A 21,450-nucleotide genomic window follows, 5' to 3' on the forward strand; every position below is an offset into this window, starting at 1 on the left:
TCTTGATGCTGAGAAGTCCCTTGTATGATACCTGTTATCCCTTGTTACCTGGGTTTTTCTGGATTTGGGAGATAAGGTATAGTTTGAAGGCTGATTTTTTTTTTTTTTTTTTTTTTGGCCTCCCAATTTTTGACCTACCAAACTTCAGCCTTTCCCATCTTATTTTGCAGAGAAATTGTGTACTTCAAGCTTTATTAGACTGTCAATGCACAGTTTATTGCATTATTATTTATCTTTTGAGAAGTTAAGGCTTCGTGTAGAAAATGGCGTGGAACAATCTGACTTGCGACAGATGGTATTGTGTATCGCTTAGTTATTTACCTTGAATGAAGGCAACTTCATCCTTCATTAGAATCTTTTGCTTTTGGTAACATTGAGATGCTTCGCTACCTCTGTCTTACCATTTGACTTATTCTTGGCTTTTAAAGCTGTGTTTTTGAGGAAGGAGTGAATAAAAGCTATTTCAGTCTTTCCTGTTCTTCAACCAGTGAGTTTGAAATGGAAGTTTTAATGAGTGGTGCTTAAAGGATGTTTCTGAAAAATGGCTGCCTTTGTTCCTTCGGAACTTGTCTTTTAATAGTAATCTATTACTTCCTTCTCTTTTTTTAAGACTGATAAAGTCATTATATCTTCTAGGGGGTAGACTTACTTAAATAGCTTCACTTTACTATCCAAGTAATGCCAACAAAATTTTCTGTTTCTTTTCTTTGCATACAAATTGTAGCTGTGGTAGCTTTGGTAATTAAACTGCTGCACATCATGACTGATCACATATCTCAGCATTAATATCTTTGGTTTTAATATGTCAGGAGAAAGCTTCAAGTTTCTTTTTGATGAATGTGAATCCGTGTAGTATGTAAATAGTGCTATATCATGTGTCTATATCTTGTATATGCTGAAGTTTGTCATGTTCGTTTAACTATTCCATAGTGAATTCATTCAAAAGATTGGCAGGTGGTATGTTTTGAAGGACAGGAAGTGTCCAGAACTTCTTGACGTAAACCAATACACTTGAATTGGGCTAAATGGTTTGTTACCACAAATACCTTGCTAGCTTGGCCTTAAAAACTTTTTGAGATGGCAAAAACTGAAATCCAGTGTCTCACAAGTTACCTAAAATATAACCACAGTTCTGCAATTGTGCGTTTTTACAGGCCCTCCTCACCAATTGAAAGTAAAACCAGATTCTGAAATTCTAAAGATTGAAAATGGGACAGCTTTCCCCTTTCAGGTTGAAGTACTGGATGAATCAGGAAATATAACAGCACAGCCAAAGTTGATAGTTCATTGCAAGGTAAACTGCATTTTATTATCATAGGGATTTTGATACTTGCCTTTTAAAGGGCTGGGAAAAGAGCCTCTTTTGGCATCTATATAGAGTTTATTATCTTTAATAACGCTTTTGAAGTTTCTGTAGCTTGGTGGTCATAAGTGTGACTCTCTTGCCTCATCTATTATGAGTCATTTGGTAAGTTTCAGAATCAAAGGAATCTGGCCTTGGAAATGGAAGAGAAAATTGTGGAGGCTATATAGCTACAGTTTTAAGGTATTGTAGGTCATATTTGCCATATACAATGCTAAAATTTGTTCAGAAAAAAACTTCATACAGCTTTTGATTTTTTTTTTCAGATGAAAATGCAGATTTAGAGCCTAAAGACAATACTAGATAAGACTATTATCATAAGCGCTTATCTAAGTTCAAACAGGAATGCAGGTGTTACTGTGCCTCTTAGACGTAAAAAACTTTTGCCCTTTAGACCTAGGGTTTTTTAACTCGGGAAAGTGACTTTTCCAATTCTAGTGAAATCAGTCTTCCAGTAAAAACAGATAAACAAATAAAAATGTTTTTCCCACTGCAACATAGACTGTATTCCATATACACTTTATAAGTGTGCATTCTCTTCCTGTAGCCTGGGTCTGCAGTAGTATGATGACATGTTGAACTTGATATTTAAATTCTGTTTAATGTGTGATTTTTAGAAAATTAATGAAAAGGAGATTTATTTAACAACTTAATTGAATTTATTGCCATAATGGCAAAAGAGACTAGTGTTTATGTGTTAATACAAAACAGTTGAATAGATAGTAAATTTTACTTCTATAACTTCTTCCTTTCTCCCACACATCTCACATCACCTGCAAAATAATAAAGGTGTTGATCTTGCAGGCCTCTGGAAAACTGAAATCTATCAAATTTATCTGTTGTTAATAGTTGGGACTTGTACAAGTAATCAATTCTGGAATTATTCTAGTAGTTCTATAAAAGAAACTTGAAGTTTAATTTTACATTTTAAATAGTTTTTAGGTGCTTCAAACCTTCCAGTGTATTCTGTGGACTGCAGTAATGCAGGAACAAACATTTTAACGGGGCCGGTTATACACGTACAGAATATAAAGAAAGACCAGATGCTGAAAGCAAGGATTGAAATACTTGTAAGTATTGATTGGGATGTTTGGATGAACAAATGATTCAAAACAGTTTATTGTACTGTCTTGCTAGTGTACTGAAGTCTCTTATGAATTAACTTATCCCCCAAAAGTTACCATAAGCTTGATAATCAGGTGGCTGCCCTTTTCCTCTCCGGGCAATCATAAAAAGAATTTTTTCCTTTTTTTTTTTTTTTCTTACTCTTGATTTCTGAACTCCCTGAAGTATTTCAGAAATATGCATTATTTCTGGGATTTTTCTTCCCCTTTTTACTCTCTGGATCCTTCTGACAAATTGCCTTCATTGAATAAACATTTAGAGCCAGAATAGGTATGGCAACATGTTCCCCAAAACTTTAGTGAAGAAGGGTATTTTCTTTCAAAGGTTAAAAATTGATAGCTTTTTGTAGCATTTCAGTCTTAAAGCTCTTGAAGTTTGATTTTTTTTTTTTTTTTTTTTTTTTAAATTAAACTGACTACTCAGTTCTCTGGTAGTCAGGAGAGCCACACTACTGGAGAAAATAAGACCTGTGGTGTTTTACCCTGAAAAATGTGTAAACAAATACTAATATAGCAAGATGACCTATATGAAAGGATACTTATGATTATTCTTAAAAAGTATTTTGTAAATTGTATACCATAGTACTTTCGGAATAGAAAAAGTTTTCTAAATAGTTAGCATCAATACTAGTATCTGTTAAAAGTTGTAAGTATTCTGGCATTTTCTTTTGATTTACTTCTGACAAGTCAAGCTGATTTCATGTTTGGATACCTGGTCACACCTGGTTATCCAGAGTAGTGCCATAGGCTGTTATGGAGTAACATTTATGCATATATGTATATTTTATATCTTAATTATATATCTCTTTTTTCCCATGTATAGAGTTGCAAAGATGTGCCACCAGTGGAAAAGATGATTAAACTTCTTCCTAGCAGTCATGTTGCAAGACTACAGGTCTTAAGTATGGACGGACAGAAAGCTCTTCAAATTAAACATCAGGATGAAATTAATTGGGTTGCTGGCAATGTCTTGCACAACCTTATATTTCAGATGTATGATGAAGGAGAAAGGGAGATACACATAACTCCAGCTGTGGCAGAAAAAATCAAGGCAAGTACTTTTGAGGGGAGAGATACAATGCTGGTTCTCTAAAATCCATAGACATCAGACAACGAAATAATATTCCTCAAGACTGTATTATTATACATGGGAACTTCACTCTGCTTAATAAATTTTAAAAAATAATTTTATTAAAACTGTCCTTAATGAGGTAAAGATTTAATAAAATGTTAAATAACGCTTCAGGGTAGTATTATGAAAAACAGGTTAGTAATTTCCAGTGCTGCTCTAATCAGAATAAAATAAGTCCAACATAGCTATGATTCTTCAGATATGGGGTTTTCCCAACATTTAGGAACCTTGAATAGGCGTGTTCCTTCATGAAGATCTGCTTACCTATCAACTCTTTCTGTGTACATATGTGGAGCCTAGTACAAAGGTAGAGCTCCACTAAATATGTGACACACTTTTTGGTGAGTTTTTTCAGAATCAGATCTTCCTAACTCAAGAAAGTGAGGGAAACTTAATGCATATTTTGGTTAGGTTTGATGTTTGTTGGGGGGTTTTTTGGTTTTGTTTTTTGGGTTTTTTGAGTAATGTTCATATTGGGGAGGATAGCATTGGTTACTGTTGGAAAATGCACAGGCTTTCCATTGAAAGCTTCTGTTACCTGTATGTTACTTCAGCATATTTAGAATGACCACGGGTGTATTATGTAGCTAGTCATTAGTAATTTAGCTTTTGATTAATTTAAAAAATTTTAATTTTAGGTTAACTGGACACCTAGAATTAACAGAGAACAGTTGATTCAGGGATTATTACCTGATGTAAAAGTACCAACATCAGTAAAAGATGTACGTTACTGTCTAATTACTTATCTTGATGACCACGTGTCTTTGGAGAGTGCATTCACAGTCAGGTTTGTTCATTTGAAATACTTTTTTATGAATTATGTTGTTGGCAAAGGATTGTAGATCTGTACTTTGGGGTAAAAAAAATCTTTCTACAGAAGCTGAAATAATGAAAGCAGTTGGCAAATTAACAGGGGAATATAGGTTTTGCAAATTGTTTACAGATGAGAACACTACCTATGTGAAAGACTGCATCACAATCTGTTTGTATCCAGCCCTATAATCACTTTTCTAAGTATACAAAGTTTGAAAATGTTCAGTAAGCATTAGCTTGTAGGATAATTAGTCTTAGTGAAGAGTCAGGTCGCTGGTTACTAAAGAGAAATATCACTATGAAATTAATTGTTACTCTTACGGAGGTTATTACTTTGAAGGTAAAGATAGTATTTATCTAGCCAAATGCTGCATGCCTGCATCTGATATCTCCAAAAGTGACAGGCTGTAAATTGAACTTTAAAATTGTCTGCCTAAAGTCACTCTTAGTGAGCCTGGACAGTAGCTCTACTTACTGTATCTTTATAAAGTTTTTTTTTTAAGATTAATCTCATTCTAAATTAGTTTATTTCATCAGTTCTTAATAGGTTAAAATTAACTAGTTCATAGCGCACTGATGCCAGGGTTAATATGCAGCAATTAGACATTTCACAGATCTCCAGTAGAAAAAAAAAAATAACTACATGACCAAGCATTAAGATTCTATAAAATATTGGGAGCATAATGCTTGTAAAGAGGTGTCCATGATGCAACACTGTCAGAGACAGAAAAATATTCAGTTAAGTAGTATTTTCTGTTTTCTTTTATGAAGAGCAGAAAAGCAGACTAAATTAATACCTCTCTTCTTAAAAGGAACTAGAACAGTGGATTGATTTATTGAATATTTTTAATACATTTTCGCATGTCATTGAAAAGCAGTCTCAGATCAGGGAACCTCTGTTGAGGGGTTATGCTATTGTAGTTGGCATAAAAATTAACTGGAGGCCATTCCAATGGGATTTTTAAAGATCTCAACATAATTTTTAGCTTAGAACACACAAAAGGAGTAAAAAACATTGGTGTAGGATAACTCTTAAATCTTAAATAACTTGCAGATGTCAGATAAGTTTTAAATACTTGGGAAGCCAGCATATAACATACATCAACCTTCATCAAGTAAATGGAAGGAAAGGCTGAGATTGTTAAAAAGCACCCCAGTATTTTTAAGAGACTAGTGTTAGTCATAGTGTAGGTTGATGACTTCTGCTTTATCATAGCAAAAGAGGAGATGGAAATCTGATTTTTCTTTTGGGTTTTTTTTTATGGTTATGCATCTTCTCCATCACTTTTTTAATGTGTTCTGGTTTTGTTTTGCTTTTAAGGAAAAACTGCATCACTACAAATTTTAAGCTATGTTGGTTGTAATCGGGTCCTTAAGTTCAGCAAATATTTTTGTAGCAAGGGAGACTGTGATACCTTTTTATGTGCATATCAGGATTAATGTTGATATTGTAATTGGTTTTACAGTAATAGATGTATTTTAATATGTAGACAATTGTATGTTACTTCGGCTTAGAGGTGTTGGGGATGTTTTTTCCCAAGATTTAAAATACTCCAAACTTGAATTCTGCTTTATCTGGCTAATGATCTGATCTATGGTAAAATACTGGTTGGAAAGTTATTACAGATAAGGTAAAATCCCATAACATTACTGTGGTTTGTTATGTAAGCAGTGTCTGATAAGCTCCCCCTGATAAGACTGAGGTGAAAGCTACTATGTAACTTGTGTGCATCTGAGGCCTGATCCTCTAAATATGTGCAAGGATAAGATAAAATTTTTAAAAATTCCAGTCGCAAGTGAGTGATAACTGCTGTATGCTTTATCATGTCTACTATTATAAGTGATTACCTTTATGAGAATTATTGTAAGTCAATTTTCATATGCTTAGACCACTTCCTGATGAACCCAAACACATTAAGTGTAAATTAAAAGGACCAAACACACTGCAGCTGGGTGAAGAACTACAAAGTGAAATTGGTGAGTATTTGCATATTCTTCAATTTCTTGTAAAGTATACTTCTTTTTCTTTGCAGTTTCTTAGCCTGTTATGTACACAGATGTCATCAAAAATGAATTATCTTCTACTGTTTTAACATTAAAAACAGGTTTACATTCTCATTCATGGAAGGATAATCAGACTTCTCTAATTGCTGTTTTACAATTCTGGAGTTACTCTCTGATAAAGTTTGCCTCTTAGTTTGTACATTCGGACGTTCATCACACTGAGTTCAAATTGTTCATAAATTTTTGTTGCGTTGATGTATTCTGAAATCTTACAGGCCATAACAGCAATCAGACTATTTCAAAGGCATGGACTTCAAAGTGAAACATTTTAAGGCTAGAGTTTACCTAAGAGGAAGGCATGTTAGGGAATCAGTCTTCTCATTCTCCTTCGGTTTCTGTATGCAGTTGCTACATGACATAGTAAGAAATTAAAAATTCTTACAGTATTTTGGGACATTAAAAGCTTGTGTGTAAGTGAAGAAAAGCACATAGGACAAACTAACAGATTGAAAAACAGCTTTCAATTTTAAGATTTTTTTTTCTTTTAATAGCAAGAAATAATCTTTTTTCTTTTTTTCAAAAAAATGGGAAGCACAAATATGTGATAGGACTATATAGATACCTATTCTTTTAATACCCTTTTGATACCCACAAGATGAGGGGATCTCATCAATGTATGCAAATACCTGAAGGGAGGGTGTAAAGAGGATGGAGCCAGGCTCTTCTCAGTGGTGCCCAGTGACAGGACCAGAGGCAGTGGGCACACACTGAAGCACAGGAGGTTCCCTCTGAACATCAGGAAACACTTTTTCACTGTGAGGGTGACCGAGCACTGGCACGAGTTGCCCAGGGATGTTGTGGAGTTGCCATCCTTAGGGATATTCAAAAGCCATCTGGACATGGTCCAGGGTAACTGGCTCTGGGTGGCCCTGCTTGAGCAGGAATTTGGACTAGGTGACCTCCAGAGGTCCCTTCCAACCTCAGCCATCCTGTGATCCTGTGATACTCATGCAAATTTTCTCTATATTGTGTGTATGTTGTATACATTTATATTCTGTATGTTGTATAATGTTTCATTAAAGCAGCTGCTGAGGTAATCATCTTAATAAATTTAATCATCATTTTTTTTAACAGATGTAATGATTACAGATCAGTATGGAAATCAGGTTCAGACAGTGACATCTGCATGTGTAAATTCCCTAGGAGTTTCTGGGCCTGGACTTGATAAATCAAGTTTGAAAATAACTTGGCAGGTATTTGTAAGATGTAATATAGTTTATTTCTCTGTAGCCTTCGTGTCTTAATTCTGTCACACAGAATTGAACCAAAACTGTGGAAAAATAGTCTAATTAAACACTAGCTGGTAAGCTGTGAGAAAATAGAGACCTAAAGCATTAAAATCATGATCCCATTCTGAGGAATACAGCAGCATCTGTTAAAAACCTTACCACTGCTGCAGCTGTACAATATACGGGCCAGTTCATTTCATGGTTGAGTCAGGTTTGCTTTGTTTCTAGTCCATTGCTCTCTATCTTATCTTCTAAGTTGTTTTTAGTCTTTTCTTCTGTGTGTGCTTATGGTGGTACAATTGATTTTTATGATCTTTTGGAGAACCTTGTGGAACAGACTCATGATATTGTCTGACATAGTTTAATTTCAAATGCGTTCTATACATTTTAAAACATGCTGGATACAACTAAGTTGTATGTAACTCTTATACATTGAAAAACAAGTTCCTGAGAAATGCTTCAGTTTGGTCACTTCTTACACAAGAAGTCCATTTAAATTTAATAGAAGGAATAGGTCTTGTCGCTTAGTTTTTAGTTCACTGTCTCACAATTAAAACAGCAAATAGTGTCTAGCAGGCATAAATATTAAAATATGATACTGAAAAAAAAATTATACTTCCCTTTGTTTTTGATAAAAATCTTTTTATTTCTCAATAGGAAAGTACTCTAACAATGAGAGTAAAAGGTATTCGGTTTAAACCTTCTTTACTTGGAAGCAAAGAATTGTGCTTTGCATGGCGTGAATTTTCTGACTTTCTCAGAGTAAATGTAACTGCAGGATCCCCTGCTAAATTGCAGTTTGTGGATTGGCCAGAGTTAGAAAAGGTAAGTTGGACAGGTTTTGTTTGGAAAACAACCAACGGGGTCACTAGTCAGCAGGTCTTTTATTTCCAGAGCTTGTTGGAGCACAGGATGCAAAGCTGAAAACTCTGATTTCTTAGTGATTATACGTCTAAAAATTGTCAGAAAATGACAGCTCTAGAGACATTTTTTATTCTATATGGGACAGCATAACACAAGCAAAATTAAGTACTTTGCAATCTGTCTAATTATATAGACGTGTTTTAAATGGGACTGTAGATGTGAAGCATTTCTCATACAGTAGTTAACTACATTAGTTTTTTATAACTAAACTTATTTTGGAGTAATCTAGCGCATATGTGTGATTCTGTTTACAACACTGTATTCTTTAATATCTCTTAAACGGTTTATTCTGTCCCATTTGCCCTTCTACAGATGAAAAACTTTTATTTTGGTGCAGCAATTTTACTATGGGCTGGATCCTAACATATCTTCCACTGCTGTTTGCCAAAGATACTGTCCTTAATGGTAGTAATAGTTAGCAAGTCATCTCTCATTTATCAGTTATTGGGGTTTTTTTGATGTTTGGGATGAAAGAAGGCAGTCCCAAATTTACTTAAGTTTACAGTCAGAAAGTGGGGAAGGGAGTACAGTACTTATATCAAATGAAAAGGATGGAGATTTTTGGTACCATCCATTTATTTACTGGTTGGGAGTTTTTTATTTTATTTTTCAATGTTTACTTTGACTATTCAAGTGATAGTTCTGAAGTTGCAACAGAAAGCAAAATAGGAGAGTGGAAGCAGGTAAAAGAAAATTGGATCTCTAAGTAGAGAACAGGAATAAAGATTGTGTTGGCAAAAAGGAGAAGGAAGTTATTGAAGAAAAAAGTGGAACAAAAGGTTCAGGGAGTGTCGTAACTATTTTTACTCTCTAGAAAGTTGTCAGGGTATATCAGAAGATAAAAATTTTAGGCTGTTCGCTCTTTCTATAGGAATGAAACTGTTTGATAACCCTCTTCAGAAGCATGTCCTTCTGTTTAGTCACATCAACATGAGTAACACATGCAATTCAGTTCAAGCAGTGCGTTTTACAATGACAAGAGAGTGTAAATGGAAAAAGCTCTAGAGGTACCTTCCTGGAGTTTTACAATTTTGTCATGGTCTGGCTGTTATGGGAGGCAAGTAGTATAGAAAAAGCAGACACTATTGTTCTGGGAATTCTTGACTTGCTATGAATGTCTGATATACCTAGAACAGAATAGTATAATGCATTTGTATCTCTTCCAGCCTGTTGCAGTGATTAATGGTAGAGAATTGCAGAAGCCCCTTATTGTTCAGCTGTGTGATCAGTGGGGAAATCCAACTCCTGAACCTAACATCAAAATCAGCCTTACAAAGAGTAACAACTTAAAGGTAAGCATAGACCTTATTATGTGAACTTTGTTTAACATGAAATTTTTGTTGTCATGTCTACCTTATCTTCTTCATTTTCAAGACATTTTTTGAAAAGTGAATAAAATATTGGAAGGGCACAAAAGCGTAATTAACCTCATAATAATATTGTCAACGACTAATGTAAACGGTTCCCAGGACACATTGCTCAGCTCCCTTTCATTATAACAATCACAAATAAAACAAAATTCCTATAGTACAGTGTCCAAGTGTAATTAGTATAAATTCTGGATCTTCTACTGTGCTTTTTTCCAAATTCTGCATCCACACCACCCCATCCCCCACTTTATCTGAGGTAATTTACTGAATAATAATAATAACAATAATAATGGTTATATGGTCCAAACTGGCAACCAAATCATTTTTATCTGGTGGTTCTTTGACTGTGGTTCCTTAATATATGACTTATGGTCTGTACATAAAGATAGTCAACAAGTTTGCTTCCTACTTGACTATCCCTGTGAAAAGCTTTGGCAGTATAAACCAAATTAAAACAACAAGGATGCAAATCTAACCCAAATTTAAGTGGTTACTGTCCTTTCCATGAGTGAGGTATAAGTGTCAGATGGTCTGCACATTGGTCAGTACGAAGAAAGGAGTTTGACAGAATACTCCATTCATTAAAATTTCAGTTCTTGCTATTGGGGGGGAAAAAAAAAACAAACGTTCCTAACTGTTGGTGCAGTGACTGTTACATCGAATGTGTACATTATCAATACAGGATATATTCATCCACCTCTGGACATGACACTTTTTCCTGCAGGGCTGGTCTCGTTCCCTTTTTGTTCCCACTTGCCATGCATTCGGGTTCCTCAGTTCTCTCAGAACACACAGCAGCCAAGAACTTTCTTTTGCTCGCACCTCAAGAACTGTGCCACAGTCTCACCTTTCCCCCAATTTAACTGTGCTACTAGTACTTATTTTTATAAAGAATTTACGGTAAAAAAAGAAATTCCAATATCATGAACATTTTTCTTGTGGCTCTTTTGAATCTCTTGCTGTAGAAGCCTGCCTCACAGTTTGGGGGTTTTTTTGTTTGTCCCAACTACTGCCTTTATGATGGCAAGTCCTTAGGGCTTCCAGTTATGTTGTTTATGAGAGAACATACAACCTTGACAGTAACACTGTGTAGTTGTGCTGCCTGATAGAAGAGATGTGGTGGCATACTCTGTCTTTTCAGATATTGTACCTTCCTTCAGGGAGGACCAGCAGCATGTCTTAGAGCATCTGCATGCACTTTATCCAAGTGGCATGTGTCCAGGAGAAAGTGTTCTGAAAGCCAAGGTGGATCACTGTTATAATGTGTTTAGTACAGTGTGCTCTACTAGAGCTTAACACCAGTATCGTTTCTAAGCGTTATTTTCATACATTAGCAGAGCAACCAACTGCATATTTGCTGAACAGACATCAGATCGGTATTCATGGCTATGTTGGAGAACCTCTTTAGAGAACTGTCTTGCCTTGGCATTTCAAATAGGTTGTATGCACAGTCTCCCAAAGGAAAGAAGCTTCTGGGAACTGAAGTTCTCAGATAAGCTGTCTGTCTATATTTCACATCCCATCCCCTAAGTCTCCTAGGCCTGATATTCTGTGGTTGCAGCATGCATTTCCTGTGCTCCATTCTCTATCTTACAGGTTCAAAACTAAATTAGTATGGCTGAACAGAAACACTCTGAACTCTTACGTGCAACTCAGTAGTGGAAATGCACAAAGCACTGTTTTCTGTAAAAAGGAAAGCTTTCCATTCTGTGACGTACAACAATTTAAAATACAGATTTATTTTGTTGAGTTGAATATACTCTTCAGGAGAGTTTATGAAATGTCTGACAATTTTCTTGGTATTTCTTAGTCTATCTTTACAATGCTGCCTTCATTTGAACCATTAAGCACGCATTTTTTGCCATTGCCTTTCTCTAGTGACACGGTAGGATAAATTCATGCCTCCCATAGCAAATCCATTATGAACCAACTTTGCACAATTTTTTTTCCTAAAGTAGTTTCTTTTAACTTACTGACTTGATATTTTTTTGAAAGAAAATAGTTTTGGAAGAAGATTGCACACTTCAAGTACTCCAAAAACATTGGTTTTGTGTAAGTGGACACTAGACACTTAGTCTCCTGAAATTTGTGCTGAAATAGCAAAGGGAAAGCAATTTCATGCCAAACACTATTCAGATAATGACAAACATTTTTCCACATTGTTGCATTATATCATCAATGAAAAAGCTGATTTCCCTTGCTAGAGAGGAATTCATTACAGAAGAACTCAGAATGTATCTGTGGCGTCCTTTGGTGTCCTCCAAACTTTAAAGCTACTATCTGAGGTTCTTTTGATACACTGACAAGATATTTCTTAGGTAAGGCTAAGGCAGTGTGCACACACATTTGTAGAAGAAATATCTTCTGCTTACTTTAAAAGTGTATTAGTATTCTTTGAGTCACACCTGTTTCTATAAGAGGATAGACATTCTCTATCTGCTGTACTGGTGTCTGTACTTTCAAAAAGTTATGGCTGGTGAGGAAAGTGAAGTGATAGCTTCTCTGCCATTTAATGTGTAAAGGCAAGCATGACTTAATGGTACTGCCAATTGTAAGATTTCGCTTTCAGTGCCAGGGAAGTAACTGCAGCAAAACAGGGTGCACACTTTGTAGAACACAGTGAGTTAAAGAGGAGTTACTTTCTAACAATGGAATTTTAGCCTTTAAGTCAACAGTGGAATTTCCATTGACTTCAAAGGACTTAGAGTTAGACCTAATTAATGTGCTAGGTAAATAGATGTATAAGGCATCTGTGTTGTTATCCTAAAACAACACTGATAAGAAGGTACCTATAATTATTAGCATTTGATTAAATGCCACATCTTACGGTATAGAGGTTAGTTCTTGTTTGTCATTAAGTTTTGGTAACTTAAGTTTGTCATAACACTTTTCTGTAGATTATCTAGCACTCTTACATTTTTGGCAGTGGAACTAGAATGGGGGAAGGGGTAGAGACACACAGATGTTTTAGTTGTTTTTACTCCGGTTGTATCATTCTTTAATTTTTGCTACCTGTGAATCTCTGTGCAGAGTTTCTCTGGAGAAACACTGTAAAAGAGAATAAATAGTTTGTAGAAGGTTTTAGAATCTGAAAATAGACTCAGATTAACGTGTGCTATGGATGACATGATAGCATCAGTAGCAATTAAAGAAATAACATTAATGAAGTATTTGAACATATTAATGAACAAAAATATCCTAATTCAGATAAAGAGATTGTCTTCAAAAACTGGCAGAGAAAATTCTGCAACCTCTTAATATTGTATTCATAACAGTGTATCTTTCCCTAATTTAGAGTGCAAAAATACAAAGAAGCTATTGCTCAAATGGAAAGACAGTATGCAGGCAAATGAGATATAAATTTTAATCTAAGACTTGATACTCCTTTTGTTTCATTGAAAGAATAAAAAATATTTTTTTTGACAGATTGTTCCTTCAAACCAGCAACATAAAACAGATGAAAATGGTAGGGCTAACCTGGGAGTTATTAGTATTCATGCACCTAGGTAAGTAGTGAAAACTATATGGAAAAATTTTGAATTCTGAAATGTCGCTTGCTAGATGTATTTGAGCTGCGCATTTCATAAAGTACTTACAAGAATTAATCTAGAGCTAAGGTCAAACATTTATTATTTATAGGCTGGTGGAAGGCTAGATAGTGAGCTTTAAGAAATTAAGTGCTTAACTAAATAAAATTCAATAGCTGCTTCTTTTGGTCTTCTGAGAAGCTGCTGCTCTAATTTTCTGCATTCTGTTTGTTCTGGTCATGGTAAAACAGAGCTTATAATTGTCAACCTGTACCTACTGCAGATGGTGTCATAAACCACTTAAAATGTTTGAAATGTACAGGCTTTGGGTGACCAGATCCAGATGCTATGCTTTCAAAGTAGGAACACAGTTTAGGAGTGTTGTAACCCCACTTCCTCAGGGTGCTAACAATTAGTTTAAAGGATTAGGTAAAGTGTCCAAAAGAATTAAAAAAAAAAAAAAAATTTATTTTTTCTTCTTTGCAATAGAACAAATGAAGTCTCATTTCCTGCAGACGTGCGTCCTGTGGCTCCTGCTTCTTCATGTCAGTCACCCTGGCTTCCCTTACACTCACATGTCCCATCTGACTTTTCAAGTTCATTATTTCTGTATCATCCTCATGTTCACAGTTCTGCTACCCACTCCTTGTATCCCTGAGCTTTTCTTGCAAGACAAGGTTGGCTTTAGGTAGCTTAGCAAGTAGCAACAGGTGCTTGTTCTTAAACTTTTGAAGTATTTTATGGCAGTTAATATCTTTGCATTCATATCTGCAGGATTTGACCTGTAATATTATTTTGCATTTGGAAAAAAATCTATTTTAAATGCTGTTGATGGTCCTCAGTGTATTTATAATGCCTGCATCTTGGTAGAAGGATGATGACTATTAGTTATCAGTGTATTGCTGGAGGTTAGGAACAGGTGTGCTCGGTGGTAACATCCTATGTTTTACAGCATAATCAAAACTGGCTGGGGAGTACAGCTTCTATGCAGTTAAATGTCGTATTCCCAGTTCTGTTTAAAAACTAAAATTTCAGGTTTTTAATACTGTTATTCCATAGCAATGAAGTCATTATATACATCTAGCAAAGTGCATTGCAAGTGAGTTGCATGCAGATTCACTCTTTGGAAACTGTCAAAGCAGAATGTTCCTCAGACAGCGTTTTCAGTAGCTGTGCTTGCTTTTCACCTTACTGTCTTCTGCAACTTAAAGATGAAGTTGCTAGTGTCTTACAGACAGGCAATGAAACATGATCAGACTAATGAATAATAAAGCAAATTTAAATGTAATAAGCTAATATCTTAAGAATAGCTTAAACGTATGATTTTACTTGTCTAACTTTGCATTAACACTTCCATTTTTTCTTCCCTTTGCTACTGATAATTTTTAGATTTTTTATCATGCTTTCATGTACATAATTCAGACTTGCAGTCTGTTGAAAATTGTCTTTTCAGAAGAGAGATTTTATAACCATTTTTATGATTTCTGTATATTTCAGGGGAGAGCACACTTTACAGCTTAAAGCCTCATACAACAAGACCACATTAGATTGTCCTATAATCACATTCAGTGTCATGCCTGATCCTGAGAAACCTGTCCGCTTGAATGTTAAATATGACAAAAATGCTTCTTTTCCAGCAGGAGGTACCTTCCCTGGTAAGTATAAGGATTCTTTTGTGGAAATCAATTACTCAAGAGCTTTGTAAACCTAAGAAAAACTATTTTGATGATTCTCTTGTTCAGTTTTTTGGTTGGTTGTTTTGGGGTTTTTTTTTCTGTTTTGTCTCAGTTCTTTGTAACAGCTATATCTGAGATGCCTCTGTAACACTTGGGAGAGAAGAGATATGTACATCATCTTTGGAAAGCATTTCAAAAGACCTCTTATTTATTTGTTCTGAATTATTGGCTTTGTCTATAAATGGTAAAACTACAGAATCTTTTCTCTGACCTTAGTGAAATACCATATTTCAGTTTTTGATTTTCCCAAAAGATGATCTGAGCTAGTTCACACGTTTTCCCTCATTTCTTTTTCTGTGGAGTAGTAATAAAGGAGGTAGCCATGAAATTATAGAGCAACTGTGAGCCAAGAGGAACCAAAAAGTGATCAGAAGTACACCAAGGACAGTACAAAATATTTTTCTGTCTTGCTGTATTCTCTCACAAAAGGATGATCTTTGCTTTCTAACTAAGGCTGCTGAGTCATAAAAGAAACTATTGCTGTTTCATAGTGTGATTTCAGAATTTTTCCCCATCTATTCTCTGTACTCCTTTGTAAATATTTCTAGATTTCCAGATGATAAACATCTCTCACAGGTGACAAAACAAATCAGAAAACTTGCTTCATACAAATCCATTTGTTATATCCCAAGCCTGTATGAAATACCTGCAACATCTATTAAAATCTCAGGACAAAAAGGATTTATTTGTAGTATTAGGAGTTGAGAAGCAGAGTACCTCCCACAAGTATGAGGTCTATGGTGTGAGGGGCTTGTTTCTTGACCAAAGAATGTTCATATTCAAAGATAGTAATTATACTGTCATAACTTGATGAACCAACATTTTTATGGAAAGAAGTTTTTGTTCTTTAAAATACTCCATGCAGTGTTACGAACTTGACTAAATTCACAAGGTATTTTAGTTTTGCCTAGATGAAGCATACTATAGAAACATAGAATCACAGAGTGGTTTGGGTTGGAAGGAACCTTTTAAAGATCATCTAGTTCCAACCCCCCTGCCAAACAGACCTTTTTCAAATGTAGTATGTAGTATAAATCAACCATGTCTTGAGAAGAAGAGAAGTAAACAGCTTCTTCAGGAGATAACATAGTATATATGACATTAAATTTTGATATAAAATTAGATATTAAATTCCTTATGAATTTATTTCCTCATGTTTAATTAACATCCTAATTATTGGATTTACTGGTGAAGTGAGGTACACCTGAGGGCAGACATTGTAATGTTGGCAACAGTCATGCCTGAATTTTTCATACACCTCAAAGCACAGTCCTTCCTTAAAGTGCAAAATTCAGTTCTGCATGGACAGTGCAGCTTCACTTACATGCTTGAAATCCACCTGTAACCATAGTGTCAAAGTCAGATTTTCAACTAGAAGAAGGGTAAAGCAGTCATTGGATAAAGTAGGTGGGGGTTTTTTCTAAGGGTTGTTACCTGATCTCATTACAGGGCTAGGGAGAGCAGGTTTTCCATATCTGGTTTTAAATTTTTTGGGTTTTGGGTTCTGTTTGGAATGTGGGTTTTGTGTGGTTTTCCTCTTGATATGAGGGAGACACAGAAATTCATGGAGTTTGTTGTTCTTAATTCTGAATAAAAATAATCTTGAAAAAAAATTGTCTTTCATTGCACAGATTTTATGGTTAGTGTTCTTTCTGAAGATGACAACATCATTAAAAATATTAATCCAGCACGGATTTCTATGAAAATGTGGGAAGCACAGAGCAGCGGAACTAGGATACCAATTGATGTAAGTCATCAAAATGCATTTTCAAAATGGATATCAAAATGTCAGCATAGGACAAACATATTTGTAGTAGCAGCTTTCCTTCATTTAACTTAGATGAATATCCTGTTCTGGATTTTAAATAACAAGTATTACATACCAGTCATATTTGTTTATCAATATCTGTCCTGTTACAAGTTGTCAGACTGTTCAGATGTCAAGGCTATAATAAGGACAACAATGCTACTGCTTTCCAGAAGCTAACTAATAGCTGGGAGACTATTAAAAGTTGGCACTCTGAATTTTGCAAAGAAAAGATGCTGAGAATTAAGAATATGAAACAAGCATCTAAATTATAGGTGATCTCATTGAATTACTGTATGCTATCAGTACTGCAAATCATTAAAACTTGATAGCATATTACAGGTAAGGTACTTTAACTTTCAATATATTGCATTAAATTTTTTGCATCTTTCTTTTCAGGTTACAACATTTAGCTGTAGTAAAGTGAAAGATGACAAGGAAGATGGCTTCTTTTACTTCAGGTATAGCAGCATTTACAATTACTCATGCATCTTACTGTACAAAATACATAGTGTGAAATAGAATCAAGAGTTTTAGGTTTTGATAATAACAATCTGTTATAGAATTAGTATGATACAGTTCTATGGAATGGTATAAGATACGAGCAAGGTGCAGTGAACGTGAAGATTGAATTCTTCTCTATACACATCTGACATTTGTTTAATCTGAGAGTAGAGAGAAAAGAGTCTAATATAGCAATGAAGGGACTACATCATCTGCTTGTCACTTGTCTAGTAACATTCCTTAATTCTTTTCCGTGTTACATTCAGCTGCTGTAGAACTGCAGACTGGACAAAGAGGACTTAATTCTGATTTAATATCTTATGTAGCTGTGCGTTAATCCTGAACCATGACGTTGGCCCTGTCAGTTTAGTGGTCTTTCCTTGGGTTACTTATTCAGAGATGTTGTCTTAGATGACAGGCAGCAGAACTAGAGTTCATCATAAGCTGGTGACTGACTTCCACATTCTTTCCACATCTATTCCTGACAGGCATGCTATGGGAGCCATTAAATAGTTGTGGTACTTACTGGCTGTCAATTCAAGCACTTGCCTCCTAGGAACAGACTTGCCTTCTGCTTTTGGAAAGCAGGCTTTAGGATCACCGTGATGCAGCAGATACCACTGTTGCACAGCTGATCCTGGTTCCTGCATCAGAGGAACAGAGGCTGTTGCAGCTCAGCTATGTCCAAGATTCCAGGAGCATCTGAGTAGCAGCACTTTAAGAGGTTTAAGAGCATTAAACATTAAGTCTTTGACACTTTTTTTTTTCTTGGGAAGCAAGTTAGCTGAGGCTCAAATCCAGAGTTCTGACCCAGCTTGATATGCAGAGCAAATGTACCTCCATCTGTAATTCCCGCTGTCATATGCAGCCAGGAAACTGTCCCATCTGGGAAGGCAGCTGATATGACCTTTGTTTATTCAGTCTTTTTGGCCTCTCAGATGGTGTACAGCAATGTAATGTATTTGTATGTGAAGGCTTTTTCATTTAAGAGGTTACAACTAATCTCTTAAACTATTTAAGCATGGCTTTTTGTATCATTCCCAAGATCTGTCTTTACCTTGAAGGCTCTCAAGATTCCACAGCCTTCTGAGGCTGAGTTTGGCAGCTATAGCAAAAGACGACTCCCAGATAAGGGTGCAGTTTTGCTTTTAACAGAGCAGAGCTTTCTGTGTGGCTAGTCCAAGCTTATGGAATGAACTTCTCCGGAAACCAAGGATCACTGCAGACTTGCACCAAGTATGAGGTGCATTTCTGTGACCTTGGTCATTCTAAGAAACTCTTAGTTATAGGTCTAGTTAAAACATAAGAACTCCCTAAAACATTATCAAAACAAGGCACTCTGCATCATGTATTTGTACCTCCAGAAAAAGAAAACTAGAATGAATGTGCCAATGTGTAGTCATGGTAATAAATGTTCTCCTCTGAAAAGCACTATGGTGGTCAGTGTGATATAAACTAACCTACAGAGAGTTGAATATGGACTTTGGTACTTGTACTGTACTAGTTGTCCACAAATGTCCAGAATTAAAACTCCCAACCTTTTTAGAAGTTTGAAAGAGCGGAGAGTTGGTAGAGACTACCTATTAGCAGCCCTTGTAGTAAAGTACATATTACTCATTGATGCAGTGTCTGTGGCATCACTGTCTACCACCTGGTTTCTCTCAAGTTTTCCTGTCCTTGGCACAGTCACAGATGGTTTTCCTCTATTTAATGCCAATCAGTAACATGGATGCTATTATGCAGTCTTAACAACTTTTGTAACAATTGTGCAATTTCTTCTTTTTCTAAAGCATATGTCTGGTTAGATGGTGTTCAGCCACGAGATCCTTAGCAGATTATTTACAGCTCAGTTTTTTTAATGCATCCTGACAAGGCAGATACTACTTTAAGCCTTAACCTAGATAAAACGGAGAAAAGAAGGTAGAATTGTCCCTACTCTATGTGAAATACAAAAAGGAGAAGTCATGGTCCATTCTAGAAATAGGTAAAGCTTTGGGATTTTGTTTTTAACAAGTTAAGCATTCCAGGGAATCTTGCATCTTACTCTTTCCCAAACAAAAAAAGAGGAAACAAATTGCTTAATGTTATTGACAAAACAGATAAAATGCTGTATGTTGAAAATAAAAATGTCATTAACCAATTCAAGAGTGCCACAAGTCATCCTCTCAGAGAAATATCTAAATCTTGGTTAGAGACTGTTTGCATTTCCTCAAAAGTTTCTAAGCATTCATAAGTCACTGCTGTCCCTTGTTAAACACCACAGCAGCCTTGCAGATGCTGTGTGGCCTTCCTTGCTGGGTGAAGTTCTGTTTATAGCAGCAGCAGCATAGGTGTCTGTCTTCCCTTCCTATTTTGATGTTAGAGGTTCTTTGCCAGTAGTCTGCACTCTGGAACGCTGTGAAGTAGAATGAAAACTCTTTTCTCTCTCACTATACTCAACCTTGGCCACAGGTCCAAGTTACCCAACTTTGTACGCCTTCTGAGTAAGAAGGAATTGACTACTTGGATTTTACATAAATACAAGCCAGATGATTAAATTTGGAGAGAGTTTGTTGTTGTTGCAGATGTCAACATCTCTATGCTCTGTTTCAGTAGCTTTCTGAAAATTCATTGAATGGGAAGTGAAATGGTATAGACTTGCAGATTTCTGAATAAGGCCATGACAAACTTCCTGTCAGCTGGTAGAGACAAACCCTTGGAGGAAAGCTGAAGGAGGGTCGATTTAGATTAGATGTTAGAAAGAAATTCTTTACTGTCAGAGTGGTGAGGTACTGGAACAGGTTGTCCAGAGAGGTTGTGGAGGCCCCATCCCTGGAAGTGTTCAAGGCCAGGTTGGATGAGGCTTTGGGCAATGTGGTCTAGTGGAGGGTGTCCCTGCCCACAGCAGGGGGTTAGAACTAGATGGTCTTTAAGGTCCCTTCCAACCCTAACCATTCTATGATTTCTATGAAACTTTGCTCATCCGTGTTTCCAAAAGCCTCATTCTAGTTCTTGAGAAACTGTCATCATGTTCTTGCTGAAGGAGGAGTGTTATGGAGGAGTACTAAAATACGTCATGCCTTAACAGGACTTTCTAACTATTTTGATGGACTGCTTGGAATTTGATTTGCTTGCATACTTACATACTTGTCACTTTAAAATTGACTTGCTTTTGCTTGGGTTTTGTTTTTGATTTATTTAGGGATAAAATGGTTCCAGAGAGAGTGGGCACTTACAGTATCCAGTTTACCTTTGCAATGGATAAGACAAATATGCTCAGCAGTGACCAGGTTTGAATCTATAATTAATTACATGTAGCCAAGAAAATGTAATACAGAATCATCTGGGAGAAATATTATGATACTTTGTAGATTCAGAATGCAAATACTTTCACTTGCAAACTTCGCAAAAACAATTGTATTTTTATTTTTGATAGTTGCTGCTTTTAAACTGTTGATAATCAAAATACGGTTTTGCTTTTATAACTAAGCAGAAATTTTGTGGAATAACAGCTGCATAATTTGCAACCTAGTAGAACTGTTTTATGGTCATCCTAATTTATTTCAAGAGTCAGTAAATTTCACATGCATTTGTTTCAGTACTTGTTGAGCAACCCATGTGTGCAGGTGAATTGCAGTGAATTATATCAGTCTTTATTTTGTTTTGTTTTATTTTATTCTTCCTCCTTTTTCTGCTAGATTATAGTTGAAGTTGTACCTAATGACCCTGTACGCTTGTTACCTGATTCTTTACCAGCTACTCCAGCAGTTTCCAATGTTCGAACCCTTACTAGCCGTACACTGGTGAAGGATTTATACCTCCATGTAATGGTAACTATACTTTAATACAAAATCATAATTAGGGAAATATGTGACTGC

At 35.7% G+C, this 21,450-nt stretch overlaps 1 protein-coding gene across 5 annotated transcripts in view; it reads left to right on the plus strand.

Annotated features, from left to right (window-relative positions):
* SMCHD1 (structural maintenance of chromosomes flexible hinge domain containing 1) overlaps positions 1-21,450 on the plus strand; it is an 84,222-nt gene that overhangs the window by 45,882 nt on the left and 16,890 nt on the right. For all 5 annotated transcript variants that reach the window (XM_054815615.1, XM_054815611.1, XM_054815612.1 and 2 more), the window contains 14 exons: positions 1,155-1,294; positions 2,299-2,433; positions 3,311-3,538; positions 4,258-4,406; positions 6,321-6,409; positions 7,571-7,689; positions 8,383-8,550; positions 9,816-9,941; positions 13,446-13,525; positions 15,044-15,201; positions 16,914-17,029; positions 17,489-17,550; positions 20,775-20,862; positions 21,271-21,402. In XM_054815615.1, coding sequence (XP_054671590.1) covers positions 1,155-1,294; positions 2,299-2,433; positions 3,311-3,538; positions 4,258-4,406; positions 6,321-6,409; positions 7,571-7,689; positions 8,383-8,550; positions 9,816-9,941; positions 13,446-13,525; positions 15,044-15,201; positions 16,914-17,029; positions 17,489-17,550; positions 20,775-20,862; positions 21,271-21,402 — 1,790 coding nt within the window. The remainder of the gene's footprint in view (positions 1-1,154; positions 1,295-2,298; positions 2,434-3,310; positions 3,539-4,257; positions 4,407-6,320; positions 6,410-7,570; positions 7,690-8,382; positions 8,551-9,815; positions 9,942-13,445; positions 13,526-15,043; positions 15,202-16,913; positions 17,030-17,488; positions 17,551-20,774; positions 20,863-21,270; positions 21,403-21,450) is intronic.

Source organism: Grus americana, chromosome 2 (assembly GCF_028858705.1).
Source record: "Grus americana isolate bGruAme1 chromosome 2, bGruAme1.mat, whole genome shotgun sequence".
In the NCBI taxonomy this organism is placed as follows: Eukaryota; Metazoa; Chordata; class Aves; order Gruiformes; family Gruidae; genus Grus; species Grus americana.